The sequence below is a fragment of the Colius striatus genome, chromosome 2, assembly GCF_028858725.1.
Source record: "Colius striatus isolate bColStr4 chromosome 2, bColStr4.1.hap1, whole genome shotgun sequence".
Lineage (NCBI taxonomy): Eukaryota > Metazoa > Chordata > Aves > Coliiformes > Coliidae > Colius > Colius striatus.
Genome location: NC_084760.1, coordinates 57,175,678 through 57,199,856, shown reverse-complemented (window position 1 = coordinate 57,199,856; position 24,179 = coordinate 57,175,678). Strand labels below are relative to the sequence as shown.

Below are 24,179 nucleotides of genomic sequence, written 5' to 3'. Positions count from 1 at the left end.
CAGCCACTGCAGGCATTGCTCTTTATCAGCACCTGCACCAGGAACCTCTCCCAATTCTAGACAGAAATGCAAGGACCACAGGTGGGTCTGTGCTCCCCTGGCTTGGAACCATGGTGGGGGACCGAGAGCCCCATCGGCCCCTCAGCTGCTCCCCTGGCACAGAGCTATGTGGAAGAGGATATCCTGTGCATACAGCCATCCCAAACAAACCTTACCTTCAGAGGGCTGTACTTCATTTTTTTTGTCAGTTGTAAACTTCTACTGGCAGACATAGCATTTTCCCATACTCGTGGAAAGTGCCTTACCCATTTTGTGTCCCACCACAATGCAACAATTAAAAATACACTGTCTTATTACACAGTTAGTGTGACCACAAGCCCATTTATAAAGCTTCATCTATTTATACTGGAGCTGTGTTTCCTCAGCTTAGAGATATACAAATACTTGTATGCCATGCTTAATAGTATACTAGCATTTTGTTATTTTTTTAATGAACTGCTGTCATCACCTCCTCCAGTATCTTCTTGTCTCATTCCTGTATTCCTGGACAGTTGGCCTAAATGGGTATAATAGGATAATTTTGACTCCAGCAGTGGTTTGGCACTTGTGTTAAACAGTGCCTGAAAACTGGCACATCCTTGGGACGCAGAGTTTGCTAAATTCTATGGTGAAACCCTCACTGGAGTGATGCCACTTTCACCTCCAAAACTAGTCCATTTTTATTGGTGACGTAGGTGGCGAGCAACTACATAGAAACATTTTTGAGAGTTCTTGATCTAACATTAGATAGGGAGGTTTAGCCAGAAAATTTTCACCCAGTGGCACCCAGCATCCTGCTCTCTTGGCCAGAGGTGCTGCAGACCACAGAATGTCACATCGGCATCTCCAACTGCAAAACGTCCAGCATGAGGAACATCATCAGATCCTGACCTCATTCTGCAAACCCAGGGCTGCTTATAGACACAAAGCTCTCAGAACAGGGCTGTGAGTGAAAGGATCCCACCCTGATGGAAGGCGTAAGGAAAGCCCGTGCTTGGCCAGTGTCACTGGGATACTAGCAGAACTGGGGCTAGCACTAGCAGCAGCAGAGGGGGAGTAGGGCAGGGGATGTCCCACGTAGGGCAGCCCTCCTCACCCTGCAGCACAGGGAGCAAGGTCCAGCCTCTTTTACAGGTGTGCAGGGAAATGGAGGAGTGACAGGCTCCCGGGACTCTCCTCCCAAGCATGTGCGCTCCAGATGTGCCAGGAAGGAAAGCCAGCCAATGCGGAATATTATTTATATTAACAATAATAACAATATTAATAACACAAGAACATCTGGTAGTGGTTTTTCCCCCCATCTACCATTTGGCGGGAGGCAGAGCATCCGGGTGACATGACAATCAGTATTTCTGTTTCCAATTTAGCCTGAGCTCAGCTGCTGCAGTGACTCAGAGACAGGCACTCCCAGGGACGTGTCCCCAGCTCCCGGGCTTGGCCAGACACCACCGAACGCAGGAGCACCTAAAACCGTCTGGCTTTGGGTTTCCTTTGTCAGCTGTTACACACGAGATTGTGAGGGGGGTTCTGCTCTTCCATGGCTTCTCTCCATCACCCCCGTGAGAAAGTTACCCAACTACAATGGTGTGCGGTTTCAGACAGAAAACAAAAGCTAGATGTTTTGAAATCAAACCAGAAGTGGATCTACTACACAGTTCTCACTATTGAAAGTAGCTTTCAAATGTGTCCAGTAAATGTATCACTTCCACCTACAAAGACTTCAGTTTTGACATGCAACTACCATCTAGCCTAAAAAAAATTAATGGTATTTTTAAGAAATGATCCTGTAGCTTTTCTTTCTTCATGATATTGACAGAGAGCTAAAAGCAAAATTACTACAGAAGCTGCAGCTGCTGCTCTTAAAGTGTATATAGAGAGTTGTAGTAGAAATCCTTTTACCCATTTTGCTCATCCTTAGTTTCTCCCAGCAGGCTGTAGCCTGGGGAGCTGCCTTCTTTGAGATCTAGTGCATGGAGAGCAGATTCTTCAGTCGTGGAACAGGCTTTCACTTCAAAGCAGATAACGCATTGCACACAGATTCTCATCTGCTATAAATTTATACAGGTTGACGACAAACTTAAAATGTGCACTATTAAAACTTCATGTTCGAGAATAACGTTCATTTAAGTATTCAAACATTCTCTCTCAAGTCATTAAAGACAGATTTATGTAGAGCAAATGAAGAGGCCCCCGTACACCTATCTATCCTCTACCTGTCTTACAGGTCAGCGAGCTCTGCAACACACGCTCCAGGACAAACCAGGCCCCAACACTCAAATTTGCATACAAAGCACCAAAGTTGCTGATAACTGAAAAACAAACAAAAAAATCTAGGCCTTTGGCTCAGCACTTGTCCAGTTACTAAAATCAGCTGCTTTAGATAGCATCGTAAATAAATCCATTTCTCCTAATGCACTTTCCGCACCCCTTCGTGAATAATAGGTTAGATTAAATCTAATTAATGCAGCTAGATCTCCTACTTTATGCAGTGGAATTTATAGGCAATGCCAGACTGGTCCCCTCACCTTTGGCTCTAGTGCAGTGATTCTTAAAATATGTGAGGTGAAAATTTCAACAGTGCAACACTAGTAGTAACTGGCAAAAGCCAGGAATTTGAGTTAATTATACCTCAAGCTTTATTTTAATCTTCATACAGGTTCCCTGTTGTCACAAATGTTATTAGCATATGAAATCTGCTGATTGCTGAAGTTTGGGGAATTCCAATAATGAAGGAATTTCCATATCCTTAAATCTGACATTTTTTCTGAAGCGGCTGCCCAGCCAATGCATATTACAAAGCCCTTCTGGTTGTTTCAACACTAACAGTAGCCGAGACCATGGAGCTCTAGTACACGAACATGAGGCCAGACTCTCATCTCTTGGCCCGGAGAGGCAATGGCTCCCCTTCCTCTTGAGGACACTCACGATGCCACCCAAGTGTGATCCCAACACTCACCTTTCTCCAGAGCATTGTGGCTGGTCATCACTGGATGACAGGGCAGCACACAAATAGACCAGCAACTTGGCAGCCAAGAAGCCAGAAAAGACGAGGAAGACATGGAGTGGAAATGAACAGACCTGGAAAAAAGGAGCTGGGAAGGAACAAAGACAGTGCTGTAATCAGAAATCTTCTGAAGTAATGCTGTTAATATCTTACGCATAACAACATCCTTGATGGCAGTCAAGGACTCTCAGCTTGGGAAGGGAACTGTCAGCTATAAAGGAGTAAGTTGTTACATAAGTTGATACTACTAATAGTACCAGTGCTCAGTAAATCTTACCTTGTGAGCTATAACCAAGTTTTTTTATTCCTGGGGCTCAAGACAAGTCCTTACAAATCCAGAATTAAGCTGTCTCCCAGCTACAGAGACCAGCAGTCCAGCTTCACAGGCAGAGCTGAAACACTGCAACACAGCACTGCACTGGTTGCATACATTTCTCAGCATAAGAAGGTACGATTCACCTTCCTTTTGCAAGATGTTGAGCCTCTCGTCTCAATTTCTCCTCTCCTTCTCATATTCTACCTCTCCAAATTAGAGTCTTCCCTCCATCCTGCAGGGTATTCCCTCACATACAAGTTTTTTTTAATGTGAACTAAAGAAGTATCTGTGACAGTCACCTGGGAGGGTGAGAAGTGGGATCCTGCTTCTATCTGAAGGATTTGGTGCAGTGGAAGAGTGGGATCCAGAGCTCCAGAGAGGTCTTGCAGCCAGGTGAGACAGCCTTGCCTCTTGCAGTGCTTCCTCTGAATGTGATAATTCAATCCTTGAACCCAAAGTTGACAGCTTCAATGGGGAGACTAAAGTCCCCCACCACAAATCTTTCTCCTAAAAGGTAGGCTAAACAGCCCTGGTTCCCCCTGGCAAAGGAGGGGTGTCAAACATGTCAAACACGGACAGGCTATTCAAGTAGAGCTGGAAGTGCCTAGATACCTTCTCAGCCCCTCAGGGTCTGCCTGACTTTACCATCAGAGGTAGGCGGTGAGCCAGACAGTCTTTGAATATTCAGTCTCTGCACAGCCAGGGACTGAATGCCTTGAGGCAGAGGTGCTCTCTCCCCACTCCAGTGTTTCAATAGTGTGTTACCACAAAATCCTGATTATTAACAGTGATTTTTTGGTAAGACTTTCATTGTTGTTTTTTTTTTTTTTTTTAATGAAGGTGTAGAATGCTGATAAAAGGGCCCCAGAGCAATGACTGTTATGGTGTCAACATCAGAAACGTAGGAAGAAAAGCAGTGATTCACGCATGTCATCTAAAAGAAGGGCTTGGTTAGTGCTAAGCATTATTCTACTATGGAGGGACAGACAAATCAAATAATAAGAGAGGCTGCAAACACTTCCAGCCACATTAAAAAATATCCCTAGGAATAAATACTGCACTTTTCTTGGTTTATGCCTTTTTCCAGAAGTTGCCTTTGAATGTCATTCACCAGCAAGACACCTTCCTGTCCTGTCCTTCTGGGCAAAAAAACAATGGGCACCAAAGCCCATATATTTGCCAGAACGTTCAGACTTGCTCTTCAGCAGAGAAAAACTGTTGGCCAGGCTTACCCTTGATTTCTAAAAACAACTTATGGTCTCCCTGAGCACCTGTACATGCACTGGAACATGTGACACTTCCATCTATGTACTTCTGAGTGTTTTGGCCATGAAACCATGAATTACTCTATCTTACCAAAGAGGATTCTGCTAGCAGCAAAACTCCCTCCTGACAACAGGTTAGTCCTATTATTAGTGATCTGTGGGGGAAGGAAGAGAAAATACATCTTGGATTCATAAAAAAGAGGACCCTGGAGTGGTCAGTAAATGTGAGGAGAAGTGAAGATGACTAGTATCGTGCTGATTGCTGTCAGCAAGTGACTCAGAGCACAGTCTCTTGCAACCACTTTATACGGAAGGACAATAGACTAGGGCTGGGGAAGAGGTGAAGCCATCTAGCCCAGTGAATCAAGACGGACAGTCCATCTCTGCAAGGGGTAAATGAATTGATCCAGCTCCTACCACAAAATAGCAGAAGCTGGAGGGCTAAGTCCACTTAACTTTAACCAATTTTTGCTAATGTGGGACATTAAACCACATGTTTTGGTTGATCAAGAAACAAGAGTGCTACTGGCTGCATTACAATGAGCAAAATGAGCAGCAAAGTGACTGCATTTGGGTAGTAAAAATAATAGCCAGTGGGAAACATAAGGAATCGTTTAAATGATGCAAGAGAAATGATATACATCTGAGTATATTTTTCACAGGCAAACTGATGAAAACTGGTCCTCCAGCAAAGCTGGGGTACAGCCAGGGACTTAGATGTTGCAATGTTTTAATTTGCAGGTTTCCTGTTGCCTAGCAGACTCCTCAGCTAAGAATTAGACAGTCAAGATACAGTTCCTGGGGAGATTTAGGTGCCTTACAACAGTATTCCTAGAAATCAGCACACTGAGCATGAGATTATTTACAGTGGCCTAGAGAAACTGCAGAAGAAAAGAACAGGACCACAGTCAGAGACAGCAAAAAATCTCTGCTTGGTCTTGAATCTCCTCCTGAAGGTGTTTAAGCCGAATTACCTGTCAAAAAAACAAAAAAAAGATACTTTGCTCTTTTCTTTGCCTCCCATTGAACTATCTTGGTAGCTAGATCAGTCTCCACAAACAAGGGAAACTTGGTTCAAACTTCTGTGCTGCTTTACCTGGGGCAAGGATTTTGTCCTGACTGCTGCACATCGCATGTGAGCACCCATGCCAAATCAGGTTCACCTGCACCCGCTCTCTCCTACAAAGACTATGCAAAGTGAAATGACTTTACCACAAAAAAACTGAGCAAGGCTCACCTTAAAACACCAGGGAAAGCAGTAAGCTGAATGCTGACAGAGGATGTCAAGTATGGCATTCAAACACTTGTTTCAAATCAGCTAGAGAGTGCAAGTGTGCAAAAATACCCCACTACCCAGGTCAGCCTTCTGTTTACTGGGTAACATCTGTCCAGTACATCCTGAGAAGCCTAATTTATGCCAACTTGCAAGAGCAAGACCCAATCTAAGTGCTGAGGGTCGACCTACAGCTGTGGTGGGGAAAACATGCTCCATTTGAGAAGCTGCTCTGCAAGAACTCAGGGGCAAGTGAGGCTCTGAAAAGACCAGCCACACCAAGACTGAAGCCGAGATAAGTATGACAACAGAGGTTTAGGTGCATAGCATGGCCTTTCAACTGTGCCTAGAAATAAGGACTTAAGTGGCCTGAGAAATCTACCTATCTGATACTAACACAACAATCCCATAGCTGCCTATGTTACACTAACATGAAGATGTAGCTAAACTTTGTGAAAGCTTAATGTGTTACCAAGTTTCGCAGCCAGCTCTTTGTCAGCACTTTCTCCACTCTTGTGTTAGGTATGGAAAACTGATAGATAAGACTCTTGGTATCTCCCCTTAAGCTTGCTACCTTGTAGAAGAATACTTTGGTCTCCCTGAGGAAGAGAAGTGCAGCTGCATATTTCTTTTTGTATTGGATGCGTTAGCTGTTGAACACTGCAAGAAATCTTCCTTTTCTTTATGCTCCCTTATTAAGTTATTATATGGAATTAGCTGAGAGCTATATCCAAAACCCAACTACCCCAAAGAATACTTAAGTGATTTTATCTGGCTAACGGTACTATGCTTCTGCATCAGCAGAATCTATTTATGCAATATTATAACATGGACAGCTGTATACTGCTTGCAGGCAACCTCTCCACTGATTTTGATTGGTACACAGATCTGAAGGTACTGAAGAAACCTGCTTTAGAACAATTAAATGTATACTTCTCATTGTCAAATTTAGAATAAAGTTGAAAGTCTAACCTTAGAATACAATTTGGGAATTGGCATGAATTATTATATACTTCAGATTTGGTTTATGGGTTTTTCTTTTTAAGACAAATGTGTGCTAAGTAATTTTCACAATGATGCTTGCAATGCACCATCACTCCCACTCTCAGACTCAGTGGATATCTGTCTCTGTGGCTGCCAGTGCAACTCTATTTCTGCTGTTGTTAAGTAATTTTTACTAGTGTCTTATCTAGCTCCTTAAACAGGCTTTTCTATTAGATAAACCGCAGCAATCCAAAACCACGGGAGGGGAAAACAAACTGCAAACATTTTGTCCAGAATGACTGTAAACGTATCAACAAGCACTCGATAAACAAAAGGACCTTTGAGTTAATGACCATGCATGCCAACAGCCATCTTGTTTTCTGCCTAGAATATTCTAGACTGAAATGACTGAGATAAGCAGGATTCAAACAGTACTGTTGATGTAGATGTTTGATTTGACCAGTTAATGAAGTAGAAACCTACTGAATCTGTTTTGAGTAAGAGTCAGAAAACAGATAATTTTTCTGACCATAGGAGACCATTTCCCACCTCTCAGCAATATCCCAGACTACTCCGTTGTTATAATTAAGGTTACATGGGGTGTTATTGGTGGTAAAACTTTGTTGAATAAACAGGACCTATTTAGCAATTGTCTAGAGAAAACAATAGCATGAAAGCAATAATCCTGTGCTGGCAGAGATGGACACTGGATGATCTAATTGGTCTTCTATGTTTGAACCTTGTCATCTATCACTGGCTATGGGCTGCAGAAGAAGAAAAATGTGTAAGATGACAACAGGTTTAACAATAGAAAAAGAAAACACAACTGCAAATGCAGAATGCAATACAATTGCTCAAGATGCAAATTATAACCAGACCCAGAGACAGATTAAGAAATGATGAGTATACTCAGAGTGCCAGAATTCAAATAGTAGGTTACTGTAATGCCTGCTTTTTAACCCCACTCTGTCACTTTAGCCAGCAGTAACCTCCCTTTGCAAGACTTCGAGATCTTCATGTTCAGGATCTAGGTAGAAATGCACGTTCAAAGCTCCATTTTTATTTCTAGGTCTATGGTGTATTAGAGACAACAACTTAGATGTCACTTTACAACTGGAAGAGTCACAGAAAGTGGCTTATCTCATCCGAGGCAGCCGAAGGTTGGATAAAACCTGTGTTGGTGTAAGATGCTATAATTGACACATCACCTCTGAATACAGCTCTATCAACTCTGATTTACCACAGTTTATGCAAGAGGCTACACTAACGGTAATGGTGCAATTAGCTGGGGGGGGGAAAAAAAACAAACCCAAAAAACCTTGGATTTCTACTACAATCAGCCTGAAAATGTTTGGTTTGTAGAACAAACCAATCTGTATTGCTTCCATTTCTGAGTTTTTTATCACTTTGTGTGCATCCTGCAGCCAACCCCACCACAGCCTAAGGAAAACAGCATGCCAAGTGCTTCTCAACACTTTCACTCCTTCAAGATATAAACATAAAAGGATTCTCCATCCTTTTCCCCAGGCTCAAGGCCATCACCTCATCAGGCAGAATACAAAAAAAAAAAAAAAGAGACTGTTCTCCTGCTCTAGAACTGCTCTCCGTCCTTCCATTGAGAAACATTGGATCTGCTTCCCAGTTCCTGGTAAAGAAACAACCCTAATCCATTCCCATTTTGTCCAGTTGAATCTCAGAAGCAAAAATGTTATGAAAGAGAGAAAAGGAAAAGTGTTTACTAGGGATCTCAGCTATGCTCTCTCTCTTATCTCCTACTCACCTCAAGGGCCGCAGAGCACCAGGTTTTCTACATTAGGAACATCAGGAAGCAGCTGGTAAAATGACTATACCTTGCTTCAAACATAAAGTTTCCAAAGGGATTTGCTTAGAAATGTCACAACCTGCTGGAGAAAACAGTGGGAGCCGGTCACTCAGCCATCAGCTTTTATGGGTTGGCAAGACTTACTGGCAGGTGTGATGACATTTTTATTATCAATACTTCTAATCAAATTGTTTGATTACAAGATTAAGCTAGAATTTTGCAAAGTGATTAGTTCAATTGCCAAAGATTTTCTTATTATTGACCTTTTTAAATAACAAAGACTGGGATACAGAAAGTTTCATAGACTTTTTTAAGACTCCATCATTCTTCAATTAAGCAAGGTTGAGAAATACTACCCTTATTCCAAATATTCAAAGACATTTACAAATTCCTCTGCTCTCTGCCATATGACTTTCAAAGCTAGATCAAGAAGGGGAAAATATAACCTTAAAACAGATAGATTGACCTCTCCCAAGATCTTAGCTGCAATAAGAAATGGAGCTGGAAGCACGAGTGACCCAATTGCATGTGCAACACAACAGTTTCCCAATTTCTTCTATTGCAAGTAGAAGGAATAAAAGTTTAGGTTCATTCTATTCTTCAACCTCTATAACAAAAGCAATTTTTCTCTTCCATCTCTAACAAAAGGTCTCCAATCTCAGCACTACAGCAATAGCTCTAATAAACAGTTACAGGTCTCCACTGAGCAATTTCTTTGCAAATCAGATTGACACAGAACAATTTCCTTGGCCAAGAAAACCAAAAATTCAGCCAAAAGTAGAAAAAAAAAAAGCCCCTTTTCCCCTCAATTTTCAGGCAAACACACAACTGTAATAATATTTGAGCATATTTTATCATCAAAATCAACTACTTCACTCTTAAACAACTTGCACTATTTAGCCAGCCATCTAACTAAACTGCTGGTCTGTCCAAACAATTAGTCATATTTCAAACCAATGATAACAGGCAAGATCGTGGTTTCCACAATAAATAAAGTGATCATTTTTAGTAGAACCCAGACTTTGTTTCGCCAATACATATGTTTTTGTATGTATATCGATGTAGTTAATACTCGGATGACAACTAATGGGAGAACAGAAAGAAACCGAGCCTGGCGTAGATCCTACCTCATCCTGAGTTTCTGCTTCTGGGACAGAAGTCAGAAAAATGAAAGGTCTCAGTAAACTTCATTCTGTCAGATATAATGAGTAGGAAAGAGGAAGGTGAAGCCACAAAGAAACAAGAACAAGATGTGACCTTGGGCTTTCAAACTTTCTTCCAGCTCCTATAAAGAAAGGCTCTTTCCTTGGGGTTTAAATCACTACCTGACCTTATTGCTCTGCTGCACATTGCAAGTAGAGATCTCAACCATCTACCTGACTGAATTACCAGTCATATGTTCCCACAAGAACTGCTACCACCATGAGAACTCAGGTCATCAGTGCCAAGCCCAAGAGACAGGTTGCTCTACCACCAGCAAAGGTGTGGGAGGTTTTATTGGCACAAAGCGGACACATTTGCAGCCAAGCACGTGGCACATCTTGGTCCTTTAAAGCCCCACACCTCAGGGCACAATGTCCTGCCTCAACAGAAAAACTATTGACAGCACAAAATAAAGCAGCTCAACACACCAATGCTGGCTTCCCACAGTGGTAGGGAGAAGGGGAGGAGTCTCTCTTGGCCTCTGACATCTGGGCTCTTTCCTCTCTAATCATCTGACTAGGCAGGTGCTAAGAGGGGACCTGTCACTGGCTGATGGTGAGTCACCCTGAAGTTGTCCACAGCAGGACATCTTTTTTCACAAGGGCCAGCTGAAACAAAGACTTGAGACCTTCAGAACACAAATCCAGGGTTTGGTGGGGTTTATTGGGGCTGGGTTTTGTTTTGGGGTGTTTTTTCAGGCAGATATTTCTACAACAAGGAGCACCTGAACCAACTGAAATCTTAAGTAACAATGTGGGTGAGAGGAACAGGGAAAGGAGTGGAAAAGCTTGGTCATCAGTAATTCCTTACCTATAATTCTAAAGCTGGCTAAGCACCTAAGCATGTGCAACACTGCACAGACTGAAGTCTTCCTCTGGATTACCTCCAAAACATTAGTTAGAGGATTTAGAATTTTAAAATTTGCATATACATTTAGAGTTAATGAGATTACAGATTTCATGAGATCCTATTGTTTCCAGCAATATGTAAGAGCAAGAATTTTGGAGGGGTTGCCCTTTCCTACCCAAAGGACTTGCGCCAACGTAAAATTACTAAGTGGGAGGAGAATTAAAGCATGTCACTGGAAACGGGACAATTTAAGTCTCTGGAGATATACATCTGGTTTTATAGTTCATTCCTTGATATTTTTCCTTAAAAGTCTTAAAAAGTACAGGCAATTGAATACCAATTAAACCATTACAGTGTCTGCCGGGCTTTTTTTTTTCCACTACAGGCTAGATAACCTAAATGGGGCATTTTAATTCCTTCTAAGGAGTCCAGATTTACAAAAACACACCACAACACCACTTATCCACCCACACCCCTATACACACAGCCCCCCAGCCTTTGAATGTTGAAAACTCTAGTTTATAAAATCACATATTAAGCTCAGTTCTGAGGAAACTCAGAAGCAACAGTGCAGTTATGTATCTGACAGACAGCGAGCAGATAGGGGTAATTTTGAAGAAAGACACTCCTTGTCTCTCAGAATAGCTATAGTTTTGGCAGTGAGTCAAATTGAAGCACATTCAGCCATTTTAGCTACAAAGGCATCCTAAAGTTACGGCAGGGACTACTGTTAAGTTACACTACTTGTGCTTTGAGCTATAAATGTTGCAATCTGAGTTCTTAATGTTTGCGATTCAACAGAATATTCTCCACTCTGTTTTTCAGAACTTGGGTATTACAACAGAGTAGTTGGGCACTTTAAAAACTGCCCTATCCAACTTCCCAGATGCTCCAAATCTACAAAGCAAAAAGCATCTGGTACCAAAATAGAGTCTGTACCAAGCTTACAGACTGGCAAAACCTTAAGCCAAGAAGCGGTTAGGTTTCCTGCTCTCTGCCCAGACTATAAAGAGGATGCAATATTTCATGGTAAAAAGATTGCCATGGAAGATATTTGCTTGTACTTTTTAAAATAAAGTGTATTTGGCAGCTATAGAAGAAGGGACCATTAGGTATTTTTCCATCTCTAAGTGTCTATTATTCTAATTTCATCTAGGAATAGCAGTCCCAGTATTCATCTGTAGCACTGAAGGCTAGAAAGGTAAAGCACAGACATAAAAACACAGGCTGCTGGAACAGCCAACATGATCAGTTGTCCATATCTGGTAGCTAGTAATCTGATAGTCCGTCCTCTTACCTTTAAGACTGAAAATATCCATCATCATAGATTGGGAATTCATTTCTAGAAGAACAAACAGAAAACTTTGAAAATAATCTTCTAGGCATGTGCTGGAGGTACCATACCACCCTTGTCCTCTCCCTTTGCACTGATGTGTTGTATCCTGTGAAGAAGGCTAAGACAGACTTTCTGAAATGCTGTGATGTTTTTCTCTTCACCTTGTCACAGCTCTGCTGAGTGACGGAGGAGGATCTGAATGGTCTATTCTCTCTGGAGTGAGAGAATAGTGTCAACACTGCTCTAGATTTCAGATCTGGCAAAATGTGCCTGAAGGTGACATGGAAGAACGGTGAGTTTTAAATGACATCTCTATTCTCGTATGTCTCCTATGAAGGTCTGCCATTAATAAGATAAAGCTTCCTTAAAAATTAAATGTTATTCTTGTGTCTCTCATACTGAGTATCTCTGCACACCACCAAGTTAAATAAGGCAAGCACTTATTTTAGATGTGGAGTGATAAGCATCAATTAATCGCTAGTTTTAATGAAACTGTGGGTACATTTTAGTCCCAGCACCATCAGTGCTCGCAGACCAGCATAGCTACATAGATAAATTAGCCTTTCTTGACATTAACAATCACAAACATTCAATCTTTTTCTTTGGAAACCCTAACATAGTTGGACCTTTCGTGGAAAAATTTTTTCAGACATGCTTTGAAGACAGCTACTACAATAAAGGACTAATTATTTTAGTTACCTAGGTCTTGATCTGTTGGCTGTAATGCAGTGTAAAATAAAGAGTATCTTCCTTACAAATGACAAGTCATAGTGAATGAAACCAATTGTGCACATAACAATCTTTGAAGCTTTACTTCAGCTTTACTTTACTAATTGTCCTGAAAAAATTAACAAACATTGACAAGTCTGCTTGCAGTGTTGCTTGTGGTACCAAGCAGTTTACATAACCTGGATTTTGTTCAAAAGAATGTGATGTATATTGTGGACAATTGCTTTACAGTTCACCAAGAACTTTCCCACTAATTTTAAAATCAATCTTTTTTTCAGGTATTGTCAGTACACTCCTATCATTGGTTCTTTCCAGTTATAAAGTAAATTAATGTAAAGGGTGCCCAAAAGCACTAAAATATTAAGTGCTAAAACAGAACCCTGCAAAATTAGTAGTTTCACAGATAATCCACATTTAGATTTACAGATCTAGAACATTTTGCTTCCTTGGTCTCCTAGCATAGAAGAAAATCCAAGTGGATGTATGGCATTGTGAGCTGGTTGTGATCAACTGTAGAATAAAAGATGGTGAAGTAGTTTGGGAGCTAGCCTGAAACTTAGGAGATGTTTATTTTCCTGTTTGACCATGAATTCATGTACGACCTCGGGCAAGATACATTTGTAAGTTCAGAATAATATACTCATCATAATGATGAATCCTATTTCATAAGGATCTAGTGAGGAAAAACGCATTCAAGAACGGCAAGACACTCAAATCATAGAATCATCAACAGAATGGTTTGGGTTGGAAAGGACCTTAAAGTTCATCTAGTTTCAACCCCCCTGGCATGGGGGATCCACAACTTGTCTGGGCGACCTGTCCAGTGTCTCATCACCCTCACAGTAAAGAACTTCTTCCTAAAATCTAATCTAAATTTACCTTCTTTCAGTTTCAAGCCATTACCCCTAGTCCTATTACCACACTCCGATAAAGAGTCCTTCTCCATCTTTCCTGTAAGGCCTCCTTTTAAGTATTGAAAGGCCACACTAAGGTGTTCCCAGAGCCTTCTCTTTAGGCTAAGCAAACCCAACCCTCTAAGCCTGTTCTCACAGAGAAGGTTAACCCTCATCATCCTCTCAGCGCTCCTCTGGACTCACTTGAGTAAGTCCACGTTTGTCTCATGCTGGTCGCCCCCGAGCTAATGGTTTACATAAATAAATATAACAATTGTGCAAGCTGGAAGCTTTGCAGGATGAGGAGTCCTAAATTCCTGTACAATTTGTAGAAAGAATGGTCACAGCACTATATGAAAGGAGTCCTTATTCTGCATTCCTGATGTAGATGTTTCGCAGTGGACGATGTTCTCAGCCTCAGTGATGAATGCCTACTTGCATTTCACACATAAAAAACCCCTTCAGGCAGGATACAAAATCTGGGGTACCCACTGCAGTCACAACTACTGCTCTGTCACTCTTATACTGTTTCATCATCTCAGCATGTAAGGTACAAAATCCCCAACGACTATATACACAACATCTGATTCCAAATACCTCTCAAAACTCCTCTACGTGCTGTTGTTTGCTGGGTAACTGACTTAACCTGCTACGCAGCTTGAGAGAGAATTTTTGAAAGGAAATCAGAAGTATTAATTAGGAGGTACTAAAAACCAAAACATTGAGTACCTAAAGATCCATAATCACACACAAACCCCCAAAATTTTTGCTGCTGTGACACACACTGTGGTTGGACATTTCCACATCTTAAAAGCCTACAGAACCTGAAAGGAGGCTCTCCAAGGGCCCCAGGGCTGCAAATCTCATCAAGTCCCAATGCAATGCTAAATCTCATGGGCCAAAAGTCCAGTTGTAGCTCCACTACTGATCCTCATGGTTCCTCTGGGTTAACTTTGGCGCACTCAGTCCCTGGACCACAAGAAGCAAAGCAAGTTTTCAGTAGCCACAACTCAGCTCTTCATTAAAAAGAAAAACACTGTAGTTTATGTAGTTTATCTTTTCTCAAAGATATGGTCAATTTGCATTGATAAGGGCAGCTAATGACTTTTCTTCAACCTTCCATAATATTGCACTTAATGGAGCCCACTGTGACACAAAAGACCATCAGCTCCTTTCCCTCTCCTACTAGGAGCATCTTAGATGCTTCAGTGAGGAACTGCAGTCTTCACAGCCAGCCTGAGGTCTAGCAGCAATGTGACAGAGACCACAGTTCCACAACCACAGCAAGATGATCCAACAGCTCACCTCCAATGGAAGGAAATTCGCTCTTTGAAGTAATCTTTTTCAGAAAAAAATAAAACAGTTTTCTGCTGGCTCAAACTGGCACAACAGAGGGTTCAGTAAGAATTGGAATCAGTGCAAGAGTGGGCAACTCTGCTGAGCACTGTAGAAAAGCCAGAGTGTTGAACAGGGAAAAGGCATAAACCTCTCCTTTTAACAGTCCTGCACTGTCACATAAGCTTCCCTGCTTGTGAAACCGCAGGCTGAGGACTTGCTGTGGAGCTATAACTCATCTGCAGAACCTTTCATGAAATGTAATCTGGTACTCGCAAACGGGATTCATATCTCACCCATCAGCTCCCCAAAGCATCATACATATAAAGTAACAATCTAGTGAAAGGGGAAGTAAAATTAGCTATATAAATACTTAGACAACTCATGAAAAAAAGAAGTAGGCAGCAACTCATAGAAAGCATAAGCCAGAAAACTGATAATTATAAGCCAGAAAATTAATAAGGCAGTCAAAAGGATGAAGGGAAATAAATTCTGTGACCACCATAAGACAAACTGGTTCATTTTTGGTTGGACAAAGTATATGAAAATGAAGAGACAGAACTATTTCATAAATATTCTCATCCAGCATTAGAGAAGGAACAGCTGATAGGCACATATGATGTAGAGGTGAGTTAAATGGCCTCAGTGTAAACAAAGGGTTTCAGTAAAAAACTGATGTTGCCAATTAAAAAAGAAAGTCTGGGTCGTGTCCATCCAAGAGCTCTAGAAGGGCACACCAACAAGTGCTCTGGACTTGTTCCTCCCCATTGACTGGAAAGAGACTATTGTAACTGTGTTAGGTACAGAAGCTAACATGAAAATTGAGGCGGGTCAAACCTCAGTGTAAACACTGTCTGTGTGTTGTGGGAACTTAAAATATCTGGAATAAAGTGAATGTTGCGCCAGTTTGGCAAAAAACGAAGTATTGGTCTGCCAACTTGATCAATAGTACCAATCTTGATATGAGACCCGGTTAATTAAAAACTTGAAGGAGATTAAAACAATACCACTCAAAATGGGTATCTGGAAGGCAGGCTTTCTCAAGCTTGTAGTGATTCCTGAAAGCTTGCTATTTCAAATTCTAAAAAACTCAGTATTTTTTGGCTTGAATAACACAAATTTTGGAACTTTCACTGCCAAACCATGACAGATTTCCACAGAACAGGAGAGAATGAGGTATCATGGGAAACAATAATCTATTTTGTTGCATTCTTTAGTAGCAAGTTAAATGGATAGCTCTCTTGATAATTAAGTATACATTTCTAAGGTAAAAAAGACTCTTAGCAAGATGAAAAATCACAGGAAGGATTAAAAAAATCTTCCATATCTTCTCATTCTTGTAGAATTGCAAGAAAACTTTTATCATATTAAACTAAAATTCTAGATTATTCATTATTTCCTACATCACTTTGCTAAAAGCTTTAGCTTTTTCAGGGAGTTCATTCCAATCCATCACAAAAGCCTTACTGTCAATAAAGGACTTTCTGTATTTTCTTTTACTTAAATTCTCTTCTTTCAATGGCAAGCATTATCACTCCTGGACACAGTGGGAGTGGCTCATGCAAAAAGAAATGCTCCTTGTGGCTTATGTTACAGACTTTTAGATTCTGACATGCCAGCCTAAGAGTTACAAGTTGACGGGAAGGCAAAATAACCCATTAAAATATTTTTTTATTATTTCAAAAGCAGGATTCAAGATCTGCTAATATTTGATAATTAGAAGATGATAAAACAATGTATCTTTTTAAAGAAGCATGTCCAAATTTGTGTCTAGTTTTTGCATCAATACTATGAACAGGTGGATTGTGGCAGATGTTTTTGAGAGCAAAGTCTGAAGGCAATAGCTTTATAAAGAACTTGCAAGGAGAATGTATTATCCTGAATAACTCTTTCCTTCTACTCATAGTAGGAGGTGTAGAAAAAAATGCACTTTTTGCATCCACAAGATGCAAAATGCATTTGCAAAGCTGACAGTCAGGGAAGAAGTCAGACTACACATTTGGCATGGAAATATGCAAGATAATGGCTAAAAATACATCCCAGTACTTCCCCTCCTAACTGAAAATACAGGATGGACTTCAGCTGAGGCATTTGACTTTCCTCTTTCTGCCTCGACAGGCAGAAATACCTCAAGACATCCTGAGAAGGAAAGAGTTCAGTCACTGTGCAGTTGCCCTGTTCCTTCAAGGCAGCTAGGAGGTGAGCTGGGGCAGCCTGACAAGCATCTGCTCACACCTGCTGAACAGACAATGGAGAAAACCAGCAGCTAATGGTGACAACGATCACACTCTAAAAACAAAGCCCTCAGTCCATCAGAAACGAATGGAAAGGGTAGGTCTCCCCCAAGAGATCCGAGGGCCTGCATGGCTTTCCACGCCAGCAGTCACAGCATGGAGACAGAAGATGCTGCAGCCAATGTTTTTCTCCATAATTCTTTAGCAATGATCATCTAGACAATCTCCAGGTTCACCAGAAATTGCATGTGGTCCATTTGGGAAAGCTGCTGTTGCTGTTGTTCATGATAACTAACAGAATATGCCCTAAATATAACTGGTAGTATTTGTGTATGTGTGCAGGAGGTGCTCCAGGCAGGTGAGCAAGGCATTCAGAACATCTGCAGCAAGGAGCTCCTGCCATCCCCTCCAGTAAGAGATCACATCTAAGCCAACGTGCTCTCAGGGTTTTCGGATGCCCTCGTGAGCTGCAGCCTCAGACCTGGGGGTGCTATGCTGGTGGACAGGGCACTTCTGGCCTTGCCAGAACAGCCTGTCAGCATCCCGTGGCACTGTGGATGTTTGGAGCACTGTTTTTACTTTACAGAATGGTTGTGAAGAGAGGAACACAGCAAGAAAGGTCTTAGCAAGCTCACAAGCTTCCAGAAGACTCCTGGTGAGAGGGAAGAGGAGAAGGAACACGGGCCACTTGCCAGAGATCGATCTGTCCAATTTGAAGAACTTAATTTAATTGTTTGTGGCAGTAGGAGAGCTTCCAGCTGCTGGCTCCAGGAAGCCCTGGACAGTAAGAAAACAAAGTGTCAATGCTGACAGAATTAAGCAAACAAGGTGAGTGCACAGAGGGCTCAGGAAACTCAGTGGCTTCATGTCCCCACAACAACAGGCTTGTACATCCACCTTTGATGTTTGGAACAGTCACTTCCCAGCATGGCCACACTCTAAAATCCACACAAGCTGTTAACATATAGGGTAGCTGGTAAGAGACAGCACTTAACAAATCCTCTTCATCCTGCAACCAAAACCCCATCCTGCAAAAGCCAGAGGTCTGTCCCGCAAAGGGGAGCCCCGGCAAGCTCCATGCCCTGCACACAGACTCCCATCGCGTAGGGAGAGTAAAGAGACAGAGAGTGCTAATAACTGTGTAATTACAAAATTATGTTTGATTATTTTGGGGGTTTGGGTTGGCTTGTTTTGGTTTGTTTTTTTTTTTTTGCCTCAGAAGATAAGAACAGTTTGAGAAGTATATGCTGTGGGGCCTCAGCAAACCTACTGCCAGGAATTGCTGTTTGAGGCTTTCATCCATCCAATTTTAATCCAAATTAGTAGGAGCTTCAGAAAGGGATTCTGGCAAAGTCACAGCTGGAAAGATTTTCATCATTAATTCTGCCAAGCATATAAAAATACAATTAAAAAATAAAAAAGAGAAAGGGGGTGGGATATAACAGTTCTTGGCACAAACATGTTTTTATTTCCTTTTACAGAAAAAAACAAAAAGCAAAAGAAAATTTGCATTTACTTAAGAAATAGTCCATACTTTTGTCTTCTTTGACAACTTTACAAAAGGCTAAAAATGCTATTCTATGGTTATTTCTCAGTGAGGTAAAAATTTTCTTTGCTTACGAAGAGACAATGCAGCTGGGGTTGAGAGGGGAGGTCCTGCTTCCCTGGCCTCAGCAGCACAGGGCCTGCATGCTTTTTTGGCAGGTCATTCCCTGTAACAAACAGCAGTAGTTTATCAAGTTCAGCCTGCAGCTTGTCAGGTCGCTCTGGGGAACACCGAAACGGGGAGGCCAAACAAACACAGGCAGTGCTTGGGCCACTCGTCATATTTGCCCAACACAGAATCGTTTTGGTTGGAAAAGGCCTTTAAGATCGTGTCCAACCACTAACCGAACAATGCCAAGCCCAACAATAAACCATGTCCTTCAGCATCTCATTTACACCTTTAAATATTTTTTAAATATCTCTAGGGATGGTTACTCCACCATCTCCCTGCACAGCATGTTCCAGTGTCCAACAGCTCTCTCAGTGAAAACATTCTTCCAAATCTCCAATCTAAACCTCACCTGGTGCAACTTGAGGCCATTTCATCTTGTCTTATCCCTTGCAACACGGGAGAAGAGACTAACCCTCACTTCACTACAACCTCCTTTCAGGTAGTTGTAGTGAGCAATCATGTCCCCCCACCAGCCTCCTCTTCTCCAGACTAATCAACCTCAGCTCCCTCAGCTGCTCCTCATAGGACTTGTTCTGCAGATCCCTCATCAGCTTCATTGCTTGTCTCTGGACACGTTCCAGCATAACAAAATGCGGCCTCACCAGTACAGGGGGACAATCACTTCCCTGGTCCTGCTGCTCACACTATTTCTGATATAGGCCAGGATGCCATTGGCCTTCTTAGCCAGCTGGGCGCACTGCCGGCTCATGTTCAGCCGGCTGTCAATCAACATTCTCAGGTCCTTTTCCGCAAGACAGCTCTTCAGCAACTCTGTCCCAAACCTGTAGCATCGCCTGGGGTAGTTGTGGTCCAAGTGCAGGACCTGGCATTTGGCATTGTCAAACATGCACAAGCGTATTTCCTGCTGTCCATACCAGCTGCTTTGCAATGACAAGACTGTGCAAAGAGAAGAGAAAGGCAGAGAGGGATATTGGCCTCTTCATTGTCCTGGGTAGCCACAACTCTGGGTTTTTTTCTAGGAAAAGAGGTTTCCAGAGTGAAGAGACAGCCTTGTTCAGTTTCAAGTTCAGTTTAAACTGCAAACCAAGCTAAACAGCAAAGAAAGAACACATTAGTTTTTTCTTCTCAGCTTGTCTGAAGGGGTGGAGAATCAGAAAAGAGAAACACGGTGGTGTCATGAGCTGAGCCAGCAGAGACCAACTTCTGCCTCTTGGAGACTTCATCAGCCTCCTGCCAGCTAACCCCAGAGCTGCTTGTCATCTGACAGTGAAACCCATAACCACTGTGTTATCATCTTTTCCAGTCCTGCCTACTCCAATGGGGCATTTCTGTCTCTGGAAAACCTGTGGCCAGAGGTCAGGGCAAATACACAGGGTCACCATCTCTGCGGATACCCTTCTCTGGCTGGTGGCCTTGAGGCTGTGGAGCTGTCCCAAAGACAACGGAAATAACAATTAAGAAGAACTCTAGGAAAAAGTGGTGATAAAAGGAAAGAGACTATTCAGAATTATTATGGTATTTCCTCCCTATAGCGTCTCCACAGTTAACTAATATCAAAACAGACTGAAAGCCCATATTTTACCTTCTTAGCAGCATTTGTCAGTAGTTTTGGACAAGTGAACCTTGACTGAAAACTCACAAAAATTTGACTGCCCTCTACCAACTGCCATGTGTATAGATACCAATGACCCTCCTAGAAGCCACAATTGTGAGCTAAAATACTAGTTTAATGGAAAAAGAAGAGATGTTAGTAAGTTAACGACTTGTATCACAATCTTCCAGCCCCACTGAACAGGTAGAGACAGAAGAAGGATCCACCAAAACCAAACTTCAAGAGTTGCTGTTGAAGTGCTCGTATTCAGTGAGTGGACAGTTTGTAGTGCATGGTTCCAGTACAAAGTCCAGCAACGAGTGTTGAGGCAACAAAAAGCCTGCTCTACTAGACGAGACCCAGAGTCAAGTCAGATGCTGTCCCCATAACAGGCACAAGTTTCTTTGGTTAGTTTAAAGGGAGGACTGCACTTTCCTGAAGATGTTCAACAAACTGACATATCTGCGTGACTCCTCTCATCAGAGCGATAAGGAGAGCTACTAAGTTTTTGTGAGTTGGCCTCATAGCTTGAAAAAAAGTGTAAAATTCAGCTAACACCTTTATGTTCCTTCCAAAAATACTCTTTGTATGCTTTTATTTGGGTTTTTTTTCGTTTCAAAGAGAAGATCAAGAAGCAGCACTGGTTGTCACAGCAGCAACAAAACCCCTTGGTAACAGTTTTTGTCCCTCGGTCTTGTTTCCATGAGGGGTCTCTGATGTTTAATGAGAGCTGAACTCATGTAACAATCTTTTCCCTGGAAGAGATTAACTAGGTCCTTTTTTTTTTCCCCAACATCTCTATTTTAACAGAATTTGTAGCTCCCTGTTATCTGTGAGACCTCACAAAACTTTGACCTTCTGTCACACTTGTTCAAAATGGATGCTAATTAAAAAAAGTATTAGAGAAAAACAGCAGGTAGAGCACACAATTAATGCAGAGGAAAATCTATTTCCACTACTTCTAAGTTTCCTCTTCCCACAGATCCGTGGGAGGCTTTGGCAGTTAGAAACACCACCACCAGGAAAAGGCATTCTCTGAAAAGAGGGGCCTTTTTCCCTTTGTTGCCTCGACAAATGGCTCCCTACAGCAAGAGACATCCTCTGTCCGTATGACCTCGCAGCCATTTTCAGCTCCTCCCTCTGCTCAATTTACTGCAGCGCAACAAACACTCCAAAAATAACGTTTATTTTTCAAAACTGGAAAATGGCACGAACCACCCCAAAGGAGAGAATGACAACGGCATGAGTTCAGCGCGGGCTCGTGAACTGACCCTCCCTGCCAGGGACAGGAAACTGGAACCTCATGGAAAGAGACTGCATGGAACCAGATCGAAAGAAAGCGCCAGAAATCGCATCTGTCCACCTGCCCGTGGCCAAATCCTGCTGAGAGGATCATTCACCTGTCCGGGGGCCTGCTGTTACCCCCTTGCTATGAGCACGAGGACCAGGTCACGACTCGGCAGCTGCAAACACCGCTGCTCTGCAAGTCTGCAAGTGCCCTAGGCTAGACATTAAGAGAAAAGCAATTTAAGGATCAGAAATATTCCCAACAGATAGCTTTAAAATTGAGGAGCAGCAGCGCTTCAACATCTGATTCTGATTCCAATCCCAAACTACTTTTGATTTGCGGGTGTTGACACAGTACCCCAAACGTACCTACAGTTTCTCTTCAAAAGGGTGTTCTTCAGTAACGATGGAGCTGTTATGTATGAACTGCTAAACAGAGGCCACACCACTGCTGCTGAAGGGACTAAAAGTTGGATCAAGCGGAGGAGAAATAAACTAAATCATTCCCTTTGAAGAGACAGAGCCAGACGTGCCACTACCTTACATCTTGTATAACCATTTAGATCATGTCTGCATAGGGTAACTTTTATGAAAATGAAGTTATAAATGCATCATAAATCCATCTACAAAAATTCCTTGCCCATGAAGAACAGAGAGTAATTTTAATTTGTAAAGTAATAAAAGCTGAATGCCAAATTGTAATGCTGAAATTGAAGTCAGAAGTTATACGAAGACAGGTTTTCAGAAGCAGTAATTTTTTTTGATGTAATATTTGAAGGTGATCAATTCAAATTCTGCTTTTGAAAAATTGTCTGTGCTTTGATCTTGCTCCAAGTTTATCCCAGAACAACTATTATACAGTTGACATTAAAAGTCTCAAAATAAAGTGATTTATAATGGAAACACAGAAAATAAATCACTATTTCAGAACTTCCTAACACACCACAGATTAGATCCAGAAGGTCAGACAAAGTTGTCATCAAGTATGTGAGCTCTTCCTCCTGCAGCTGAGGACTACAACACACAGAAGAGCAAATTCAGTTACTGAACTTGACCAGATATACAGAGTGACATGTGCTTTCCCCAGCATACAGATTTTTTTCGGAAAGGCATTTAAAGATAATAATCTACAAAGACCATAACGTGACAAGAGTCGGCAACTTGCAGCAAGTTGAGAAGCAAGGTTTCCTCTGGCTGAAGCAAGCAACCACATTCTCCAACACCCTGCTGAAGAAAAGCTGACCACCAAAATGAGAAGAGCCATTAACATCTTGAATTAATGGTCTCAGTGGTTTTCAAACGGGGTATTTTCATGATGGACATGGTGTGGATTCAGCACAGTTTGCCCTTTAACAAATTCAGCTTCAATTTCAAAGATCTGATTAGGCTTAATACCATTAGGGAATCGTTGCTGATTTTATGCTCTTCTTGTTACTGCTGTAACTATCAGTTTCTGAACCAAAAATTGCAGACAGTTGACTTGACCAAGAGTCAAGGTTTAGGAATGCAAAAGCAAATCCAAGGTGCAGATGAGCTTCAGATGTGGACAGGCTTCACAAGGTTTAACAGGCTCTGCAGAGTTTGTCAGGTCACAGCCGCTTATTTTTGGAGGGGAGGGCGGGGGAGGGTGCACTCGTGTATTTGTTTCTTTGTGCTTTTTGTTTGTTTTAAACACTTCTGGCCTCAGTCAGTGCAATTGGAACTCAGATGAGCAGCTATTGCATGCAACAATTAAAAAAAACCCTCACAACAATCTTTTGGTTTATTGTATACCATTTACAAAAAAACAAAACAAATGAAAATGATCTTAATAAGCAATCCTTGATCACCACCACGTGTCTCTAAAACAGCCAGATGCTCACAGCTTAAGCAGCCAAATAATACTACTATTTTGTAAACAGTAATGGTGAAAGAATAATAATAATGGTTTTAGTCAATCATCATTAGTACTTGAAAGTACAAATATAAATTAAATAAGACTCAAAAACCTTGTACAATAAAATCTGCTATAAACAAAGCTAATTAAAAAGAACTGCTCCCAACCTGTGTTGTGGGTTTCGTCTCGTTTTAAAATTAAAAGCAGTGTTTATTTTTCTGAAGCATCCAAATGAATGTTCATATCCAGATGTCCTTACAAAGAAACACGCTCTTCATTCTTTCCTCATTTTTTTAATCTGTTTATATTATATTTTACTTCTGATTGTCTTTTTCTTCCTTGGCAATCCTCTTTGTCACACCACTGAAATACTTCTCACGGAAAGAATTGTGTCCCCTGTACGGCATGTATTGGTCATCCAGCAAGTAAGAATTCTGATCCTGATCCTGCATGGTACCAAAACGC

General features: G+C 41.7%; 1 protein-coding gene across 1 annotated transcript in view; it reads right to left on the bottom strand.

The window, feature by feature from the left end:
* Positions 1 to 23,582: 23,582 nt before the first annotated feature.
* TRMT11 (tRNA methyltransferase 11 homolog) overlaps positions 23,583 to 24,179 on the bottom strand; it is a 36,258-nt gene continuing 35,661 nt past the window's right edge. Inside the window, exon 13 of the mRNA XM_061990632.1 lies at positions 23,583 to 24,160. Coding sequence (XP_061846616.1) covers positions 24,029 to 24,160 — 132 coding nt within the window. The 3' untranslated portion in view covers positions 23,583 to 24,028. The remainder of the gene's footprint in view (positions 24,161 to 24,179) is intronic.